The sequence below is a fragment of the Camellia sinensis genome, chromosome 1, assembly GCF_055761805.1.
Source record: "Camellia sinensis isolate YWXY chromosome 1, ASM5576180v1, whole genome shotgun sequence".
Classification (NCBI taxonomy): Eukaryota; Viridiplantae; Streptophyta; class Magnoliopsida; order Ericales; family Theaceae; genus Camellia; species Camellia sinensis.
The window spans coordinates 185519524-185534950 of record NC_138961.1 but is presented as its reverse complement, the minus strand read 5'-3'; the positions used below and the strand labels follow the sequence as shown (position 1 = coordinate 185534950).

The following is a 15427-nucleotide window of genomic DNA, read 5'->3' as shown; positions in this document are numbered from 1 at the left end:
ATTCACATTTTTTTTTTAATATTTATATACGCAATTTAAGTCAAGTGACTGTAGTTTCAAACATACTGGCCTTTGGCCCATTTATCTTTCATTCCTGTCAAACGGCCTCTGGCCCACTCATTTGTGTCGAAACGGTCTCTATCCCATCCATTCATGTCAAAACGACCTTCAGCCCATCCATTCATGTCAAAACAGCCTTCGGCCCATCCATTCATGTCAAAACGACCTTCGGCCCAATCATTTATGTCAAAACGGCCTTCGGCCCAATCATTTATGTCAATCGGTTGTCCATAATTCAAACTAGCAAACTAGCAGAGAAATAAGCAATTGGACAATTGACAAACTTCAAAATATCGATATTACTCACAGTGATCGGTTGGTTGGTTTGCCCTGGAGCTCGACCCTACACAGTCCATGAACATAAAAACGTCACCAACAATTCAATCTGTTCTTAAATTCACATTCTCCTCTTTAGGCTTTATTCTTATCTCTTTAATTCAATTACAATGCTCAATGCATGCCTAAGAGTACTTAGAAGTGAAAGAAAACAGAAAATGGAACTCAGAATGCATAAACAAAATTTCAGAAAACAGGGTCCCCGCTCGAGCGTGGACTTCCCCACTCGAGCAGACCCTTGAGGCCTGCAAAAGTACTAGGAGCATCAAAATTACGCTTGAGCTTGAAGTCTAGCGCTCGAGCGGAAGGCCTCTCTTCGTGGCTCCCCGCTCGAGCATGAAATTACCCCGCTCGAGCGGAAGCCATGTCTGCAAAAAGTGCTGGATGCATCATTTTTACGCTCGAGCGTGCATTCTGGCGCTCGAGCGGAAGTCCATCCTACATAGCTCCACGCTCGAGCGCGGACTTCTCCGCTCGAGCGGACATCATGCCTGCACAAAAATACTTGGAGCACGAAATTCACGCTCTAGCGGCGGTTTCCCGGCTCGAGCGGACATCAAATTTCTAGAAAATCTAGAATGTGTTCTTGAGCTCCAACTTCGAATTCAAAGGCTCCAAGTGCATGATTTTGGCTCAAACTTCATATATATGTGTGCTAACATGATAAAAACACTAAATTACAACATTTTGAAGCTCAATTTCATAAATCAAATCCATGCATGGCTCATTTTCCACCAAATTCATCACTAACATAACAACTTCATGCATTCAAAGCTTCTACTCCCATGGATTGTAAATGCATGTGACATATAACCCTCATTCTCACCCCATATGATGAAAAGATGGTCAAATACATGGATTTCAACCAAGATTTAACATGAGTCATGTAATTCAAGCTCAATTATGCAAATTCAAGACAATTATATACATGCATGCATACATTGACCTTCAATTCAACATAAACAACTCAATTCCACTTCAATCCTTACTCTTGATCATTAATCCACCTTGAATACACAAAATTACACATTTAGCTCATGGATTTACTTACCTAGATGCTCAATTCTTCCAATCTATAGCAAATTCTTGAGTAATCTTCCAAAATCTCCAAGCCTCAAGACCAAAACATCAATCTCCTACACTCTCTCCCTCTATGGCCGGCCCTCTCTTCTTTCCTTTGAGTTTATGATCAGCCAAAATAGACTAAAAGAGGGAACTTGAGGTTGTAGTGACTCAATACAACTAATCCCACTAAGTCCAATATAGTAATAATAAATAATTAGGCACTAATTCTCCAATTTAATCAACTTAATTTGGTCTGAATCAATTTTTCAATTAAACTTCACCGTAGGCTCTAAAAATTATGCCAATCACAGTGGCGCAATCAATTTTGGTTTCGGTGGCCGTTAAGGCCTTCAATTTAATTTCCAAAGCAGATAATCAAACAGATATTCCTACGGTGAACAGATAGAAATTCAAAACCACATATTTTCACATAATGGCACACAAAATCATATTAAACACATAATCATACTTGGATTGAGGACCAATTAACATATTACGGAACAGGGGTATCACAGGAGAGTTGAATTATACTTGCATATAATAGAGTTGAACTAAGTTGGCGATGTTTCTGATTGAAACATGATGAATAACTTAGACTCATTATATTGCAGAAATGAAATTAGACTTGCATATAATGGAGTTAAACTAAGTTGGTTTAACATAGCCTTTCTATGTCGGCAGAATTAAGCTTAGAATGAAACTAAATGCATTTCAGTTAGATTAATAAAGAAACCAAGGTTGGGAACCTTGACTAGTCTTTCTTTGAATCTGACTTCGGTAAAAACTATACGTACTTAATGTGGACAAGTAAAAGTTTAAAGTGCTTGGGAGTTGGAATTTTATAGAAAAATTTACAAGTTAGAGTTGGCTTAACACTTTTTGAAATTTTCAGAAAAATTTACATGTTGAAGTTAAGCCGAGGTAATATTGCGAGAAGTGCATACATACTTGCCGAGATGACCATGTTGCCAAACTTGGGAAGTATAAAAGACAGAAGTCTTGATAGAAGACAGTAAGTAAGAGTGAAGTGACAAGATTAAAGAAACAACATTTGTAAAAATATTACAAAATATTTTTAAGTGTTAAGCTAAGGCCAAGATAAACAATTAGAAGTATATTCAAGGTACTTCACTCTGAGGAGATTATACAGTTAAAGGTATACTTTGAAGACATGCAAAATTATTCTAAGTATGAAATTGGTAAACATGCATAAGAGAAAAGAAGGCATTCAAACACTTAGAAGAAAGGAGGAGACTTGCATTCAAAAAAGATTACTTGTTCTATTACATAAATGGCACATCGGCCAAGTATGAAGCTAAACATTTGTTCAAACAAAAACAAAATACAACTGAAAGAAGAGACAGTACAAAGAAAAGATAAAAGATCCTAAGTACTAGGACTGATTTGTGATTTCTCAACCTCGGATGGGGGTGTCGCATTCTGTTCGGCCGCTATCTCGGTGTCTATCTCCAGCAAAGTCTGATCCACGCTCTTTTCAGCGCACTGGACCTCAGCCTCAGATGTAGTTGGTTTGGGGGAGACGCCCTTGGAAGCCAAGTCATCCTCCTCATCCTCAGTCAGATCAATTTGCTCATTAAGGGTGGTAGACTTGACATCAGTGGCAGCCTCCTCCTCCACTTCGTCGGTTTCATCATCCTCGGCGCCATCTTCGGGCTCTGGAGGGAAAGGCACCTCAAGCTGGTTGATGTCTCAAAGGTAGGAGTCCATCAGCACAGATAGCTTGTTGAGTGGCACCGTCCAACCAAAGTAGTAACCTCGGTTGCAAGCCAGGTCGACTTGCTATCTGTCTTGGTCACGGACGGTGGCCTGCCCCTCTTCAAATGCTTTTTCATCAGTCGCCCTTACCTCAGCCTCCTTAGAGGCAAGGGCCTCCTGAAGCTTGGCCTCCAAGTCAGCTGCCTTGGCCTTGGTAACTTCAAGGTCGGCTCTTGCGGCCTCGGCTTCGTCATTGGCCATTTTTGCTTTTTCCTCAGCCAAATTCTGAGCAACTTTGGCATCCTTGACCTGGCCTATTAGAGCTCGGTTGCTGGCCTCAGCTTTGTTGAGTGAGGATAGGAGTTTGGCTGCTTCTTTTGTCTTTCTGGCCAACTCCTTCCTCATTATCTCGGTTTTGACAGCATATGAGTGAGCATGCTGAATAGCCTGCAAGAAGTAAAATAGATTTGTGAGATTTTTTCTATGTATAGAAAGAACTGTAAGGAAATTGGTAAAAGAGGATTACCAAAACTGAGTGTTGCATCATGAGAGCAAAATTTTCATACTCATGTAACTCGGCCATCCGGTTCATGTCTTTTGGCATAAGAACAGCCGTTTAAAAGGCTGCCCCCGACTTCAAGATTTGTCGCGGTGTCACCGACAGTAAGGGGTCTGTCGTTGACCATAACCTCGGGCGCCCAGGTCATGTTTCGGGAGTAGCTGCTACCTTCTTGGTGGTCGGACCTCAGCTTTTTGGCCAGTGGGGCATCGGATGATAGGGCCTCAGCTGGCCGTTTCTCAGCAGAGGGAGCACTCTTTTCAACCTCGGCAAGTTTGGAAATCAGCACAGTGTCCTCAAAATCGATCTGAGTCACTGTGGCCTTTGCTTTGGCCTTTTTCATCCTTTTTGGCTTTGGATTTTGTTTGGGTAAGGAGGATAAGGATTGCACAGTGACAACCCCAGGGATATTGGCAACTAAGTCTTCAACAACTGCCGGTTTACGGCCCATCTCATCGGTAGTGGAGGCAACTGTGACTTTAGTACCAAAATGTATAGCTAGAAGTGCAGTAGGTAGGTTCAATGGGTCGTAGACCGATGACTCAAAAAATTACAGTTGCGGGTTCTGCCAGCAGGGGCAGAAATTAGAACTCAGCAACGACATTAGCGCTGGACAGGAGGAATCAGTTGTGGAGCAGATATTGATGGCTGCTCCGCCGAATCAGAAGTTGAGGCTTGGTCAGGCCATGGTGACGAAGTGGTAGCGGGAGTTGTTGCGAAGGTAGAGACTTGCTCATCTTGGGGACATCAGGCAGTGCGGATTTGTACGTTGGTATATAGTTGAGCAGTAGAAGGGCTATGCGTTGGTTAATTGGCAAGCCCAGCAGCTTCTTGAAGTCCTTGCTGGGGAAGAAGGTTTTGCGGAAATCTTTTGATGGCTGAGGTAGAGCTGCAAGTACAAGAATCAGACATTAGAATGTATACGGGGAATAAAGTGATAAAACTTAAAAGCATGTAAAGTGACACTTGGTTCTTACCATCACTGTCTTTGAACACTGTTCGGCTCAAAGGATAGAAGTGGAGGCCGTCATCGGGTGAGAACTCCTAGTTGCCCGAGACGATGAAATAATCATCTCCAGCACCTTTGTTCGAGTTTGGGAGGTCGGCTATGAGTTTGTACTCAGTGGATCTCGGCTTGAGGTAATAGACATAGCCTTTTCGGATTTCAGGCCACACATGGTATAACAGCATTGGATATCGGCTAGTGTTACCCTAGCGTTTTCTTGGCTAACTACAACAATTATACCGTTTATGACTCTATAGGAGTTAATGGCCAGTTGCATCGGGTTGAGCTTGTAATAATGAAAGACTTGTCGGAAAAGGATGTTTAGAGGGAACCTAAGTCCACACTCTATAAAAGCAACTACGGGGAAAGACATGGAGTCCCCATCAAGTATGATGGAGTCCTCCTCCCATGCCAGCCTAAGGTGAACATCGGCTGGGATGGAAAACTCTCTCCTAAAGTACTTACTTTTTTTGGGCGTATCTACCTTCCACCTGAACATACCCATGATGTCGGCTAAAAAAGGAAGGTGTAAGATTTCAGAGGAGAATGGTTGATGTGGGTTTGGAGGACCTCGGCTAAAACCCTAAACAGGAATGGAGGCAAGGTTTTTTAAGATTTAGGGGAGTTTGTTTCAATTCGCCTAAGTATGTGATTTCTCTATCAAAACCCAAGCCTAAATCTATATGGAAAACAGGAAATCAAGGGAAAGATCTGGAAATAAACAAAAAAAACATAAAAGAGAAATTCGAAGAACACTATGTAAGCGTGTGCAGACGTGCAAAAATCAAAGAACAGTGGCAAGATTACTAAGGCATCAAGTGTATGCACAGTTCGTATGTACATACACCCAGAGACTGAGTGGACAATACCAAATCGCAAACAAATATGCTCGACACACACATAATGAAATTCAAGGCCCAAGTAAAGATTCAGAAATACGAAACAAATTCACAGTGGCAAAAAATAGCGTGTGAACATGCAATAAAAGTTTGAAATAAGTCAGAGACCGAATTTAGGGAGGAAGGAATTGTAAACTTACCGAGTGAAATAAGTGCCGATATGAAGGTCGCCGGAGTCAGACGAAAAGAACGATCGAAAGCAGATGATGAAAAGAGCGCCGGAGGTGGTAAATATGGCAGTGGCAGAGCTCGAAAGGAATGACAATGGAGGATTTGGGAGAGAAGCTTTAGAGTGAGAAAGCTTGAGCAATGACGAAGGAATGCAAAGTGAAGAGACGGAGAGAGAGAAAGATGTTTTATTAAAACACAAAAATGCGGCAAAACCACAATGAATGTGCCTTAGACGACGTGCCTGTCAGGCGGCGCGAGTAGAAGCACCACGACTTAATAGCTCGTGTCAGGTCCGAATCAATGAGAAAGGGACACGTGGTGGAAACGATTGAGAAAATCGTGTGTGACAGCTCATGCGTAGATAGAACTCTTGGAGTTCTTGATTGAATGGAGTGAGAACCTCGGGTAGAGGAACGGTCGTAGTTAAGGAACTTGAAAAACTTGGTTCTTGGTTCTTTGTCATTGATAAAGTAGACTACAGAGTCTTGGTCATGTCAAGCCGATGTATGATGTTACGGTCATGAAGGATGAAGTCTTAGCCGTTTTGCTATATGAACAAACGATATAGGTTCCATCACCTCAGGATGCCAAGGTAATAGAACCTAGGGGGTAGTTGTGGGGACATATTTTGTGAATGACAACACGTGGCCAAGGTGACACCGAAGTGTCAGCCGAGGTGCGACGTGTCTTGGTCATGGCGCCGAGGTGATCTCAGCTAGGCCGAGGTTATCTGCGAAGATACTGGAATCTGAGGTGAGCGGATAAAGGACAAGAGTCCTAGAATGGGGAAGGACCTCAGTCTGGATAAAGATAAAGCTCTTAGGGAGTTTATCTCTATCTAGTTAAGTGTCCCAAATAAACATTGAGCCAGAGTCCATTGAAGCTAGGCTTCTACAGGATCAAGTTAGTGCTGCTATAAAAGTAAGGCACTCTCGTGGGTCTAAGGTACACTTTTTGTATTCTAGCTTGTGAATTAAGCACTATTTTCTATCTCTGAGAGATAAACTAAGTACTGATTTGATCGTCAAAGTGCCCCCGGGTGGACGAACCACCGCTGGAATCATATCTTTCTGTGACAAGTTGTTTGGGCGTAATCTATTATGCCTATGCTCTCCAGTTGAGTTCCCTGTTTGGCAGTGTTGTCGGAAATCATCACCTACAAAGATCTTCAAGAAAATCATCATTGATCCCAACCCCACTGACCACAGTCTTATGGTAGTTAATCTTGAGCCCTGACAAAATTTCAAAACATCTCAAGATCCTTTTTATGGTGACAACCTCCTCCCAATCAGCTTCACAAAACAATACTGTGTCATCGGCAAACTGCAAGTGGGTTATTTGTATACCATTAGATCCAACAACTGCCCCTTTAATCAACCCCATTTGTAAAGCTCTGCCCAACGGGATGTTTAAACCCTCAACCACAATGTTAAAGAGGAATGGTGATAATGGATCACCCTGTCTAAGCCCTCTCAGAGGTTTGAACTCAACTGTTGGTGATCCATTAACCAAAATAGAGATATGGGCTGAAGATACACACTCTTTCATCTAACTGATCCATTTAGAACCAAACCCAAAATTTGACAACATAGAGAAAAAGAACCCCCAATTTATTGAGTCATAAGCTTTCTCAAAATCAAGTTTCAAGACAATACCTTTTATCTTATTCTTCTTCCACCCATCAACAACTTCATTGGCAATCAATACTCCAACCAAAATATTTATGCCTCCAATAAGTGCTAATTGAGTCTCGCTAACAATCATAGGCATCACTTGCTTGATCCTATGAGATAGTACTTTTGCAAGAATTTTGTACAGAGAGCCTATGAGACTAATAGGCCTATAATCATTAAGGCAAGAAGGATTATCATTTTTTTGGTAACAAACCAACAAAAGAACTATTAACTCCATGAGCCAGCTTAGAATTTTGATGAAACTCCTTCATAAATTGAAAAACGTCACCCTTAAGTGACTGCCAACATTTCTAGAAAATCAACAGCTTCCAGTGCATCCCTAATTGCATCACCCCCAATAGACTTAAAAGAACCAGATAAGTATATCTCAATTAAAAATTATTAGAATTTACTTGATTGTAATCTATTTTTAAATCATTTTCATCACTAATTCATTAGTTATATAAATAAAAAAAATAATGTAATTATTTTTACTTATTTTTGTATTTACACGCCACTTGTATTAGCCCTATTTGCTTTAAATCATCTTAGGATAAACTACCAATAGGTCCTAATAATTGGACTTAATTCTCATAAAATCCTACTAAAATTATAGTTAAAAATAATTTTTTGTGACAATTTTTTACATATACCGCTAAAAATTGGCAATTACTGAATTTTTCTATCACAGTTTTTATAAATTATTGCTAAAACTTACAATTAGTAACATTTTCTGAGACGAATTTTTCAAACTGACGCTAAAATTTGAAAATTAGTGACTTTTTTTGTGATGATTTTTTTAAACTGTCGCTAAAACTTATAATTAGTAACATTTTTTATGACAATTTTTAATCTGTCGTTGAAAATTAACAATTAGTGACGTTTTTTAATAGTGTTTGATAAAAAACGTCATTAATTATCATAGAACCTATTGGATAATAAGTTCACCTATTAAGACATATATGCAAGTCTCCCCTAATCTTATTGAAAGATAAGTCAATATAGTTATATACCAAACTTACAAGATTTATTATATTTTTTACAAATCTAAAAAATGGTCATTATGATTTCCTTAATTAAAAAATGGATTGGTGCAGTTGAAGAATCATTCATAATGTAACCGCGGAAGACTGGGTAAAACACATTATCATAAGCTTTGTATTAGAAAATATGAGACAAATTCATCAATGACTCTTAAACATTGTATATACCTATGTCAATGCCATGCTAGCTTTGTTACCTCATTATGGGACCTACATTTTTATGTTAATTTTTGATATACAATATAATAAATGTGGCAAAATGAATAATATGCAGCATTGCGGACCACCAAATAACAACTCCGTTGAAAATATAATCACAAATAAAAAAATTATTTTACTCTGCAAATTATCACTTAAAAATCAAATTTAATCCATACTTTTTTAGTTATATCAATTTTATAGCTAAATTATTTGATTTTAAATCAATTTTATCGCTGTCATCCGTTGTCATTTATAATAACAACATTTACTAACGTGCCACTAAAACTTTTATTTTATAACCTAACCAATCTCCAAAAATCAATTAGACTCATGAATATTTTTTTGACTAACTAGTATAATAACATATTGTCTTTTTATTTTTTTTATTATTATTCTTTTTTTTGGTAAAAGAAATCATCCATTAATTTTAAATAATTCAATATATCAATCATTTATCAGTTTTTAATTTTCACTAAACTTTATTGGGGCCTTCAAAATTCAGAATTTTCTTTTTTTTAATGAAATAGTATAATAGTTAAAATAAAAATAAATAAATAAAAAATAAAAAAACCTTTTTTATTAATTAGTTTTCAAACCCAAAGCGATGATTTTTTTTTTTTTTTTTTTCTTCAAAGAGATGATTTTCTGGCTTTGGACCAAAGCCACCCTGATGTTGATGTAAGCAGTTAGAAGAACCGTTCATATCCTTGATTCAATGGTGGTTGAGGAAAAAAGTTAGCCATTGAGGACTTGGTAATTCTTATCATATTGGCATAGGAAATAATATAATCACAAAATCCAACTACTTTCGTCTCTATCTGTATCTATAAATAGTCAGGTTTTCCATGCTGGATATCTATCACCTCCTTCAAGCAATTAGCCCATATATAGAAATTTTGTGTTTTTGCTTTCAATTGATAAAAATTCAAATTTTGTGTTTTTGCTTTCAATTGATAAAAATGGGCACCCACTTCATCCTTGTAGCCACAGCCATCATGGCCTTGGCTTTTACACTTGCCTCTGCTTCTGACCCAAGTCAACTACAGGACTTTTGTGTTGCTGTCAAAGACTCCAAATCTGCTGGTATATTTTTACTCATCTCTATCTCCCAACTTTTTACATTCCAAACTCGAGTCTCATGCTTTCAAATATGATTTTAGTGGCAAATTTAATTTAATAAAAAACAAAGCCAATTAGTATATTTTTTTGTCATTTTAGTAATCAACATTTAATTGTGGCAATTTCACTTTCAATGGATTACATGTGTATCAAAGTTATCTTCCAAACTCGCTTCATTAGTATTCATTGTCAGAATAAGAATTATTTTTGGAACAAAAAATACACATAAGCCAAAAAAGGGTTAATTGCACTTTTGCTACCGGAAATATACTCTAACATTTTAATTATTGAAGTTTGTAAGGGGTCAGTTTTTATTTTCTTAGATTAGATCATCGTAACAATATTGAAATTTTATATTTTATATAAGATTTTCTTTCTTTCACCCAATCCTTACTGAAGCACAACTTGATTTCATTTGCATACAGTTTTCGTAAATGGCAAGTTCTGCAATGACCCAAAGCTCGCCACAGCCAATGACTTTTTCTTCTCTGGCCTCCTCACTCCACGAAACACATCTAATCCAGTTGGATCGACAGTCACTCCCGTAAATGTCATGCAAATACCAGGCCTTAATACTCTTGGCATCTCCTTAGCTCGCATCGACTTTGCACCTTATGGCCTCAACCCACCCCACACACACCCTCGCGGAACTGAGATCCTTGTGGTCTTGGAGGGTACTCTCTATGTCGGCTTCGTGACCTCCAACCCTGACAACCGTCTCTTCACAAAGGTCTTGTACCCAGGAGATGTTTTTGTGTTCCCACAAGGTCTCATTCACTTCCAGTTTAATCAGGGAAAGACTAATGCAGTAGCTCTTGCTGGCTTGAGCAGCCAAAATCCCGGTGTCATTACCATTGCTAACGCAGTGTTTGGGTCAAATCCAAAAATTTCTGATGATCTTCTTGCTAAGGCATTCCAAGTGGACAAGAAGGTGGTAGACCATCTTCAAGCTCAATTCTGGTGGCCCAACAACTAGAGAAATAAACAAAAAGAAAGTACCCCATGCACTGTCTTGCTAATCTGAATCAGGTAGAGGAGTTGCTGGGGTGTGATGCTGCTCATGCACTGTCTTGCTAATGCTATAGTTTGTTCTGCTGGTTTGGTTGTTAATGTTAGTGTGTGCTTCTGCTCTGCTGCTGTTCTGCTCTGCACTGTCTTGCAAATCTGAATCAGGTAGAGGAGTTGCTGGGGTGTGCTGCTGCTCATGCACTGTCTTGCTGCTGCTATAGTTTGTTCTGCTGGGTGTATTAATGTTATGTCTTTTTTTCTGTTCTTTTTTTGGGTGCTTTTGATTGGTTCCTCACCAATCTTGGGTGTTGATGTTTGTTTTGCATGTATTGTGCCCTTTTAATCAATAAACTCTTTGTTTGCTGATAAAAAAAAAAAAAAAAATGAATCTATTGTTTGTTAAAATTTAAATAGATATGATTTAATATAGCATGAATAAGTGGGTTGGTGGTGGATGATTTCCTTATAATTGTTTTCCTATATTTTTACAATAACAAAGTTTGCTAAATAATACTTTCTCTCTCTCTCTCTCATATAAGGATGCCACCCTCCTGATCTTTCTCTAGTCTCGCATATTCAATAGTTAGGAGACGGCAATGGACCATCAAACCTTTGGTTATTGAAATCCTCAAATCAGTCTAACTTGGTTATACTCTTTATGCGGATGATTTTAGAATTTAGAAACAAGGCAAAATATTAAAAAATAATTCCAACGGACTATCTAAAATTTTCCAGTGAGGTATAGCTATTTGCCTTTTTTTTTTTGGATAAATTATAAATACATTTCCTGATATTTGCTTAAAATATAGATTGCCCCTTATAATTTGGAAAAAAATTTATTTAACAAAATTAACTAAAAAATGAAATTCATAATTGTTCTCCTATATAATAATAAAATTATCAAAATTATTAATTGAACATATTTTTAACGTCACTAAAAACTGTTAAGTAACTTGATGATTTATTAATAAAAGGGACAATTTGTTATGAAATGGGTGGAATATAATTTCTAGAACCACAATGAGTGATTTGTATTTTAATCAAACCTCAAAAGGTATATTTGTAATTTATTTTTATTTTTTTTCCCCTACTTTGTGCTAGCCATATTTGTATATTTGTAAATTATTTACTCCTCAATTTCCTTCTCCCCCTCTCCTCCTTTTTCATCTTTTCATAAAAAAGCATTAGCAAAAAAACAAATTTTCTATAACAATTAGCTAAGTGCATCTGTAATGGGCTCTTCAAAAAAGGTTTGTTGGTTATCGTAGCTACTTTCAATCCATTTTAATCCCTCTAGCAGGATAGCTACTACAATAATTATTTTAACACTTATTCTCCATGCTAGCTACATTTGAAGAGATTTCGGAGCTTCTTTAAACACTGTGTGAATGGATACACTACAAGAAATGTCACTTTTGGCTACCAAAATATTGGTCGCCAAAAGTCACTTATTTAGTCGCCGAAGGTGTTTAGCGACCAAAATTTTTTGTCGCTAAGTTCGTCGCCTTTACCCTGTCGGCGATAGTATTGGCGACTAAAATTTGTTTGGTCGCCGAAAGTGTACACATTTGGCTACTAATCTTAGTTTAGTCGCCAAAAGGTATGTTTCCGCCACTAAAGTATTAGTCGCCGAATGAGGCTTTTTGGCTACTAACTTGTTGTGGTCGGGGAAGGTATCACTTTTAGCTACTAAATAATTGGTCGCCGAAAGTACACATTTGGCTACTAATCTTAGTTTAGTCGGCAAAAGTTATGTTTCCGCCACTAAAGTATTAGTCGCCAATTTTTTTTTCTCTCATTCTCAAATCTTTTAGCTACTAATTATTTGGTGGCAAAAACGTTTTGGGTTATGTTTTTGCTACTAAATTATTAGTAGCCAAAACTTTTGATTACCTATTTGGCTACCAAAACATTTGGTGGCCAATAGTTTCTTTCTCTCATTCTCAAATCTTTTAGCTACTAATTATTTGGTGGCAAAAACATTTTGGGTTATGTTTTTGCTACTAAATTATTAGTAGCCAAAACTTTTGATTACCTATTTGGCTACCAAAACATTTGGTGGCCAAATAATTTTTTGTTTTTTTTTTTGAAAAAAAAAAAATTTGTAAACAACCTGTATTCATTTATATTACAACCTGTACCCTGTATAAAACAATATAATCTATCAACACCAAAATATGTTATCAACCATTAAAGCATTCAACAACGTGCACACATTTCTGTTCCAAGCATCCAAAAAAGTAATCTTCAACGTCCAATTCTATATATATTACAAATTCCATACAGTCCAAATCTAATCCAACGTCAATAATTTAAATCCATACATAATTTAAAATCTTCAAGCAAACACTTGAAGTGACTCAAAACATCCATATGGCAGCCTAAAGAATTCTACCACAAAGCACAACCACAACCAGACTTCAAACAATGGCTAAAGAATAACTAAAATGGTCTCTTCTCCGCGATACATTCACCTCTCATACACAAATCCTTCGATAGCGTTGAAATTTTTTTTTAGAACTCATATTAACTAAAGGAGCACGAAAAATGATAGCAAAAAGCTAAAGTCATGAGCATTAGTCAAATGCATCGTCATCATCATCAGGAAGGGGTTGGCTAGCCGCTGCAGCAAGCTCAGCTTCGTGCCTGTAAAGAATACCAAAGGGATAAGAAACACCACAAATTGATCATTAACAGCAACTCATAAATTTTCATTCCTGGAGAGAGATAAAGAGATAAAGAGATATAGAGAAAGAGAGAGACAGAGAGAGAAAGAGATAGGGAGAGACATATAGAAAAATAGAGAGAAACAAGAGATGAGAGAGATATATAGAAAGAGAGCGAAAAGAGATGAACGAGAGAGAGAATAGAAAAATAGAGAGATAGAGAGAACAGAGATGAATGAGAGAGACAGAGAGAGAAAAGAGATGAGCGAGATAGAGAGAAGAGAGATGAGTGAGAGAGGCATAGAAAGAAGACAAATGAGAGAGATAGAGAGAAGAAAGATGAACGAAAGACACACAGACAGATAGACAAACAGACAGAGAAAGAAGAGTGATGAGTAAAAGAGAGAAAGAGAAGAGTGGTGGTAGTTGAATGGCATTTGCAGTAGTGGTAAATGTGGTAGATAAGATGGGTAGTGAGAGAGAGAGATGAGTGAGAGACGAATAGAGAAAAAAGATAAAGAGACAGAGAAAGAGACAGAGTAATGAGCGACAAAGTGTGCCGTCGCAAATAGTTCCGTCGCAAAAATTTATTAAAATGCTAAATAATTGGGATATTTTGTCTTTTATTTGTGAATTTTGATTTATTCTTAATTTATTAGTGTTATTGAAAAATGATGATGTAAAAAGTATAAATAGTTTAATTGTACTTTTTAAAAATAATAAATTTATTATTAAAAATTAAATTCATCAGACTGACCTGTAACTATGCCTTTAAATTTTTGCAATGTAAAACTATCGACAAACAGCCAATAACAAGTTGCCCATTTTAGCATACCTTTCGCGTGAGGGCCCAATTATTAAAAGATGTGTTCAACCCATCAAATGAAAGCCAACAACTTCTTCCATCTAAAAATAATAGTCTATTTTCAGAATTTAATTTCTTTTTATAATACAATTATTACATTTTAAAAATATTAATTTTTCAAAATTACCTTTTGATAGTATATTTTTGTAGAAATATCAATTGTCATAATTGTACTTTTTGTATTATTAATGGAGTTAAAAAAGGACAAAATAAGAAATTCATATTATTTTAATAATTAATTTTTTTTAAAAATTAATATTCTGAGATAATAAAAAATAAAATAAGATATTAATAATTTTGGATGGTGGGTGCACAACCTAAAAATAAAAATAAAAATAACTATTTTGTTTAGTCAAATTTTCAAGTGGAGACTAATGGTATTGTTATTAATAAAATAAAATAATTATTTTGTTAATTTTTTTTATTTTCATTCAGCTACAAAATAATTTAGTAGCTAAAGGTAGGTCTTTGGCGACTAAAAGGAAATTTGTCGCCGAAAGTTAACATTTGGCGACCAAGATTTTGGTCGGCAAAGATTAAAAATTAATTTTTTTATTTTCATTCGGCTACCAAATAATTTAGTAGCTAAAGGTAGGTCTTTGGCGACTAAAAGGAATTTTGTCGCCGAAAGTTAACATTTGGCGACCAAGACTTTGGTCGGCAAAGATTAAAAATTAATTTTTTTATTTTTATTCGGCTACCAAATAATTTAGTAGCTAAAGGTAGGTCTTTGGCGACTAAAAGAAATTTTGTCGCCGAAAGTTAACATTTGGCGACCAAGATTTTGGTCGGCAAAGATTAAAAATTAATTTTTTTATTTTCATTCGGCTACCAAATAATTTAGTAGCTAAAGGTACCTCTACAGCTACTAAATTTTCTTTTAGTCGCCAATTGTGATATGTTTAGCTACTAAAAATTTTTTTAGTCGCCAATTGTAATATTTTTAGCTACTAAATTTTTTTTAGTCGCCAATAATCAACATTCCCCTACTAAAAAAATTAGTAGCTAAAAAGTTGACTTTTGCCGACTAATATTATTTT

The 15427-nt window shown here is 36.6% G+C and overlaps 1 protein-coding gene across 1 annotated transcript; it reads left to right on the top strand.

The window, feature by feature from the left end:
* The first annotated feature begins 9542 nt into the window (after positions 1-9542).
* Positions 9543-11367, top strand: LOC114256938 (putative germin-like protein 2-1). The gene is made up of 2 exons (XM_028196635.2): positions 9543-9812; positions 10274-11367. Exons 1-2 carry the CDS (start codon positions 9575-9577, stop codon positions 10822-10824), a joined length of 789 nt encoding a protein of 262 aa, XP_028052436.2. The 5' UTR covers positions 9543-9574; the 3' UTR covers positions 10825-11367.
* The last annotated feature ends 4060 nt before the right edge of the window (positions 11368-15427 follow it).

Coding starts and splice junctions, on each gene's coding strand:
- LOC114256938 (XM_028196635.2), top strand. CDS start 9,575: ATGCTGGATATCTATCACCTCCTTCAAGCAATTAGCCCATATATAGAA. Junction 9,813..10,273: donor CAAAGACTCCAAATCTGCTG/GTATATTTTTAC, acceptor ATTTGCATACAG/TTTTCGTAAATGGCAAGTTC.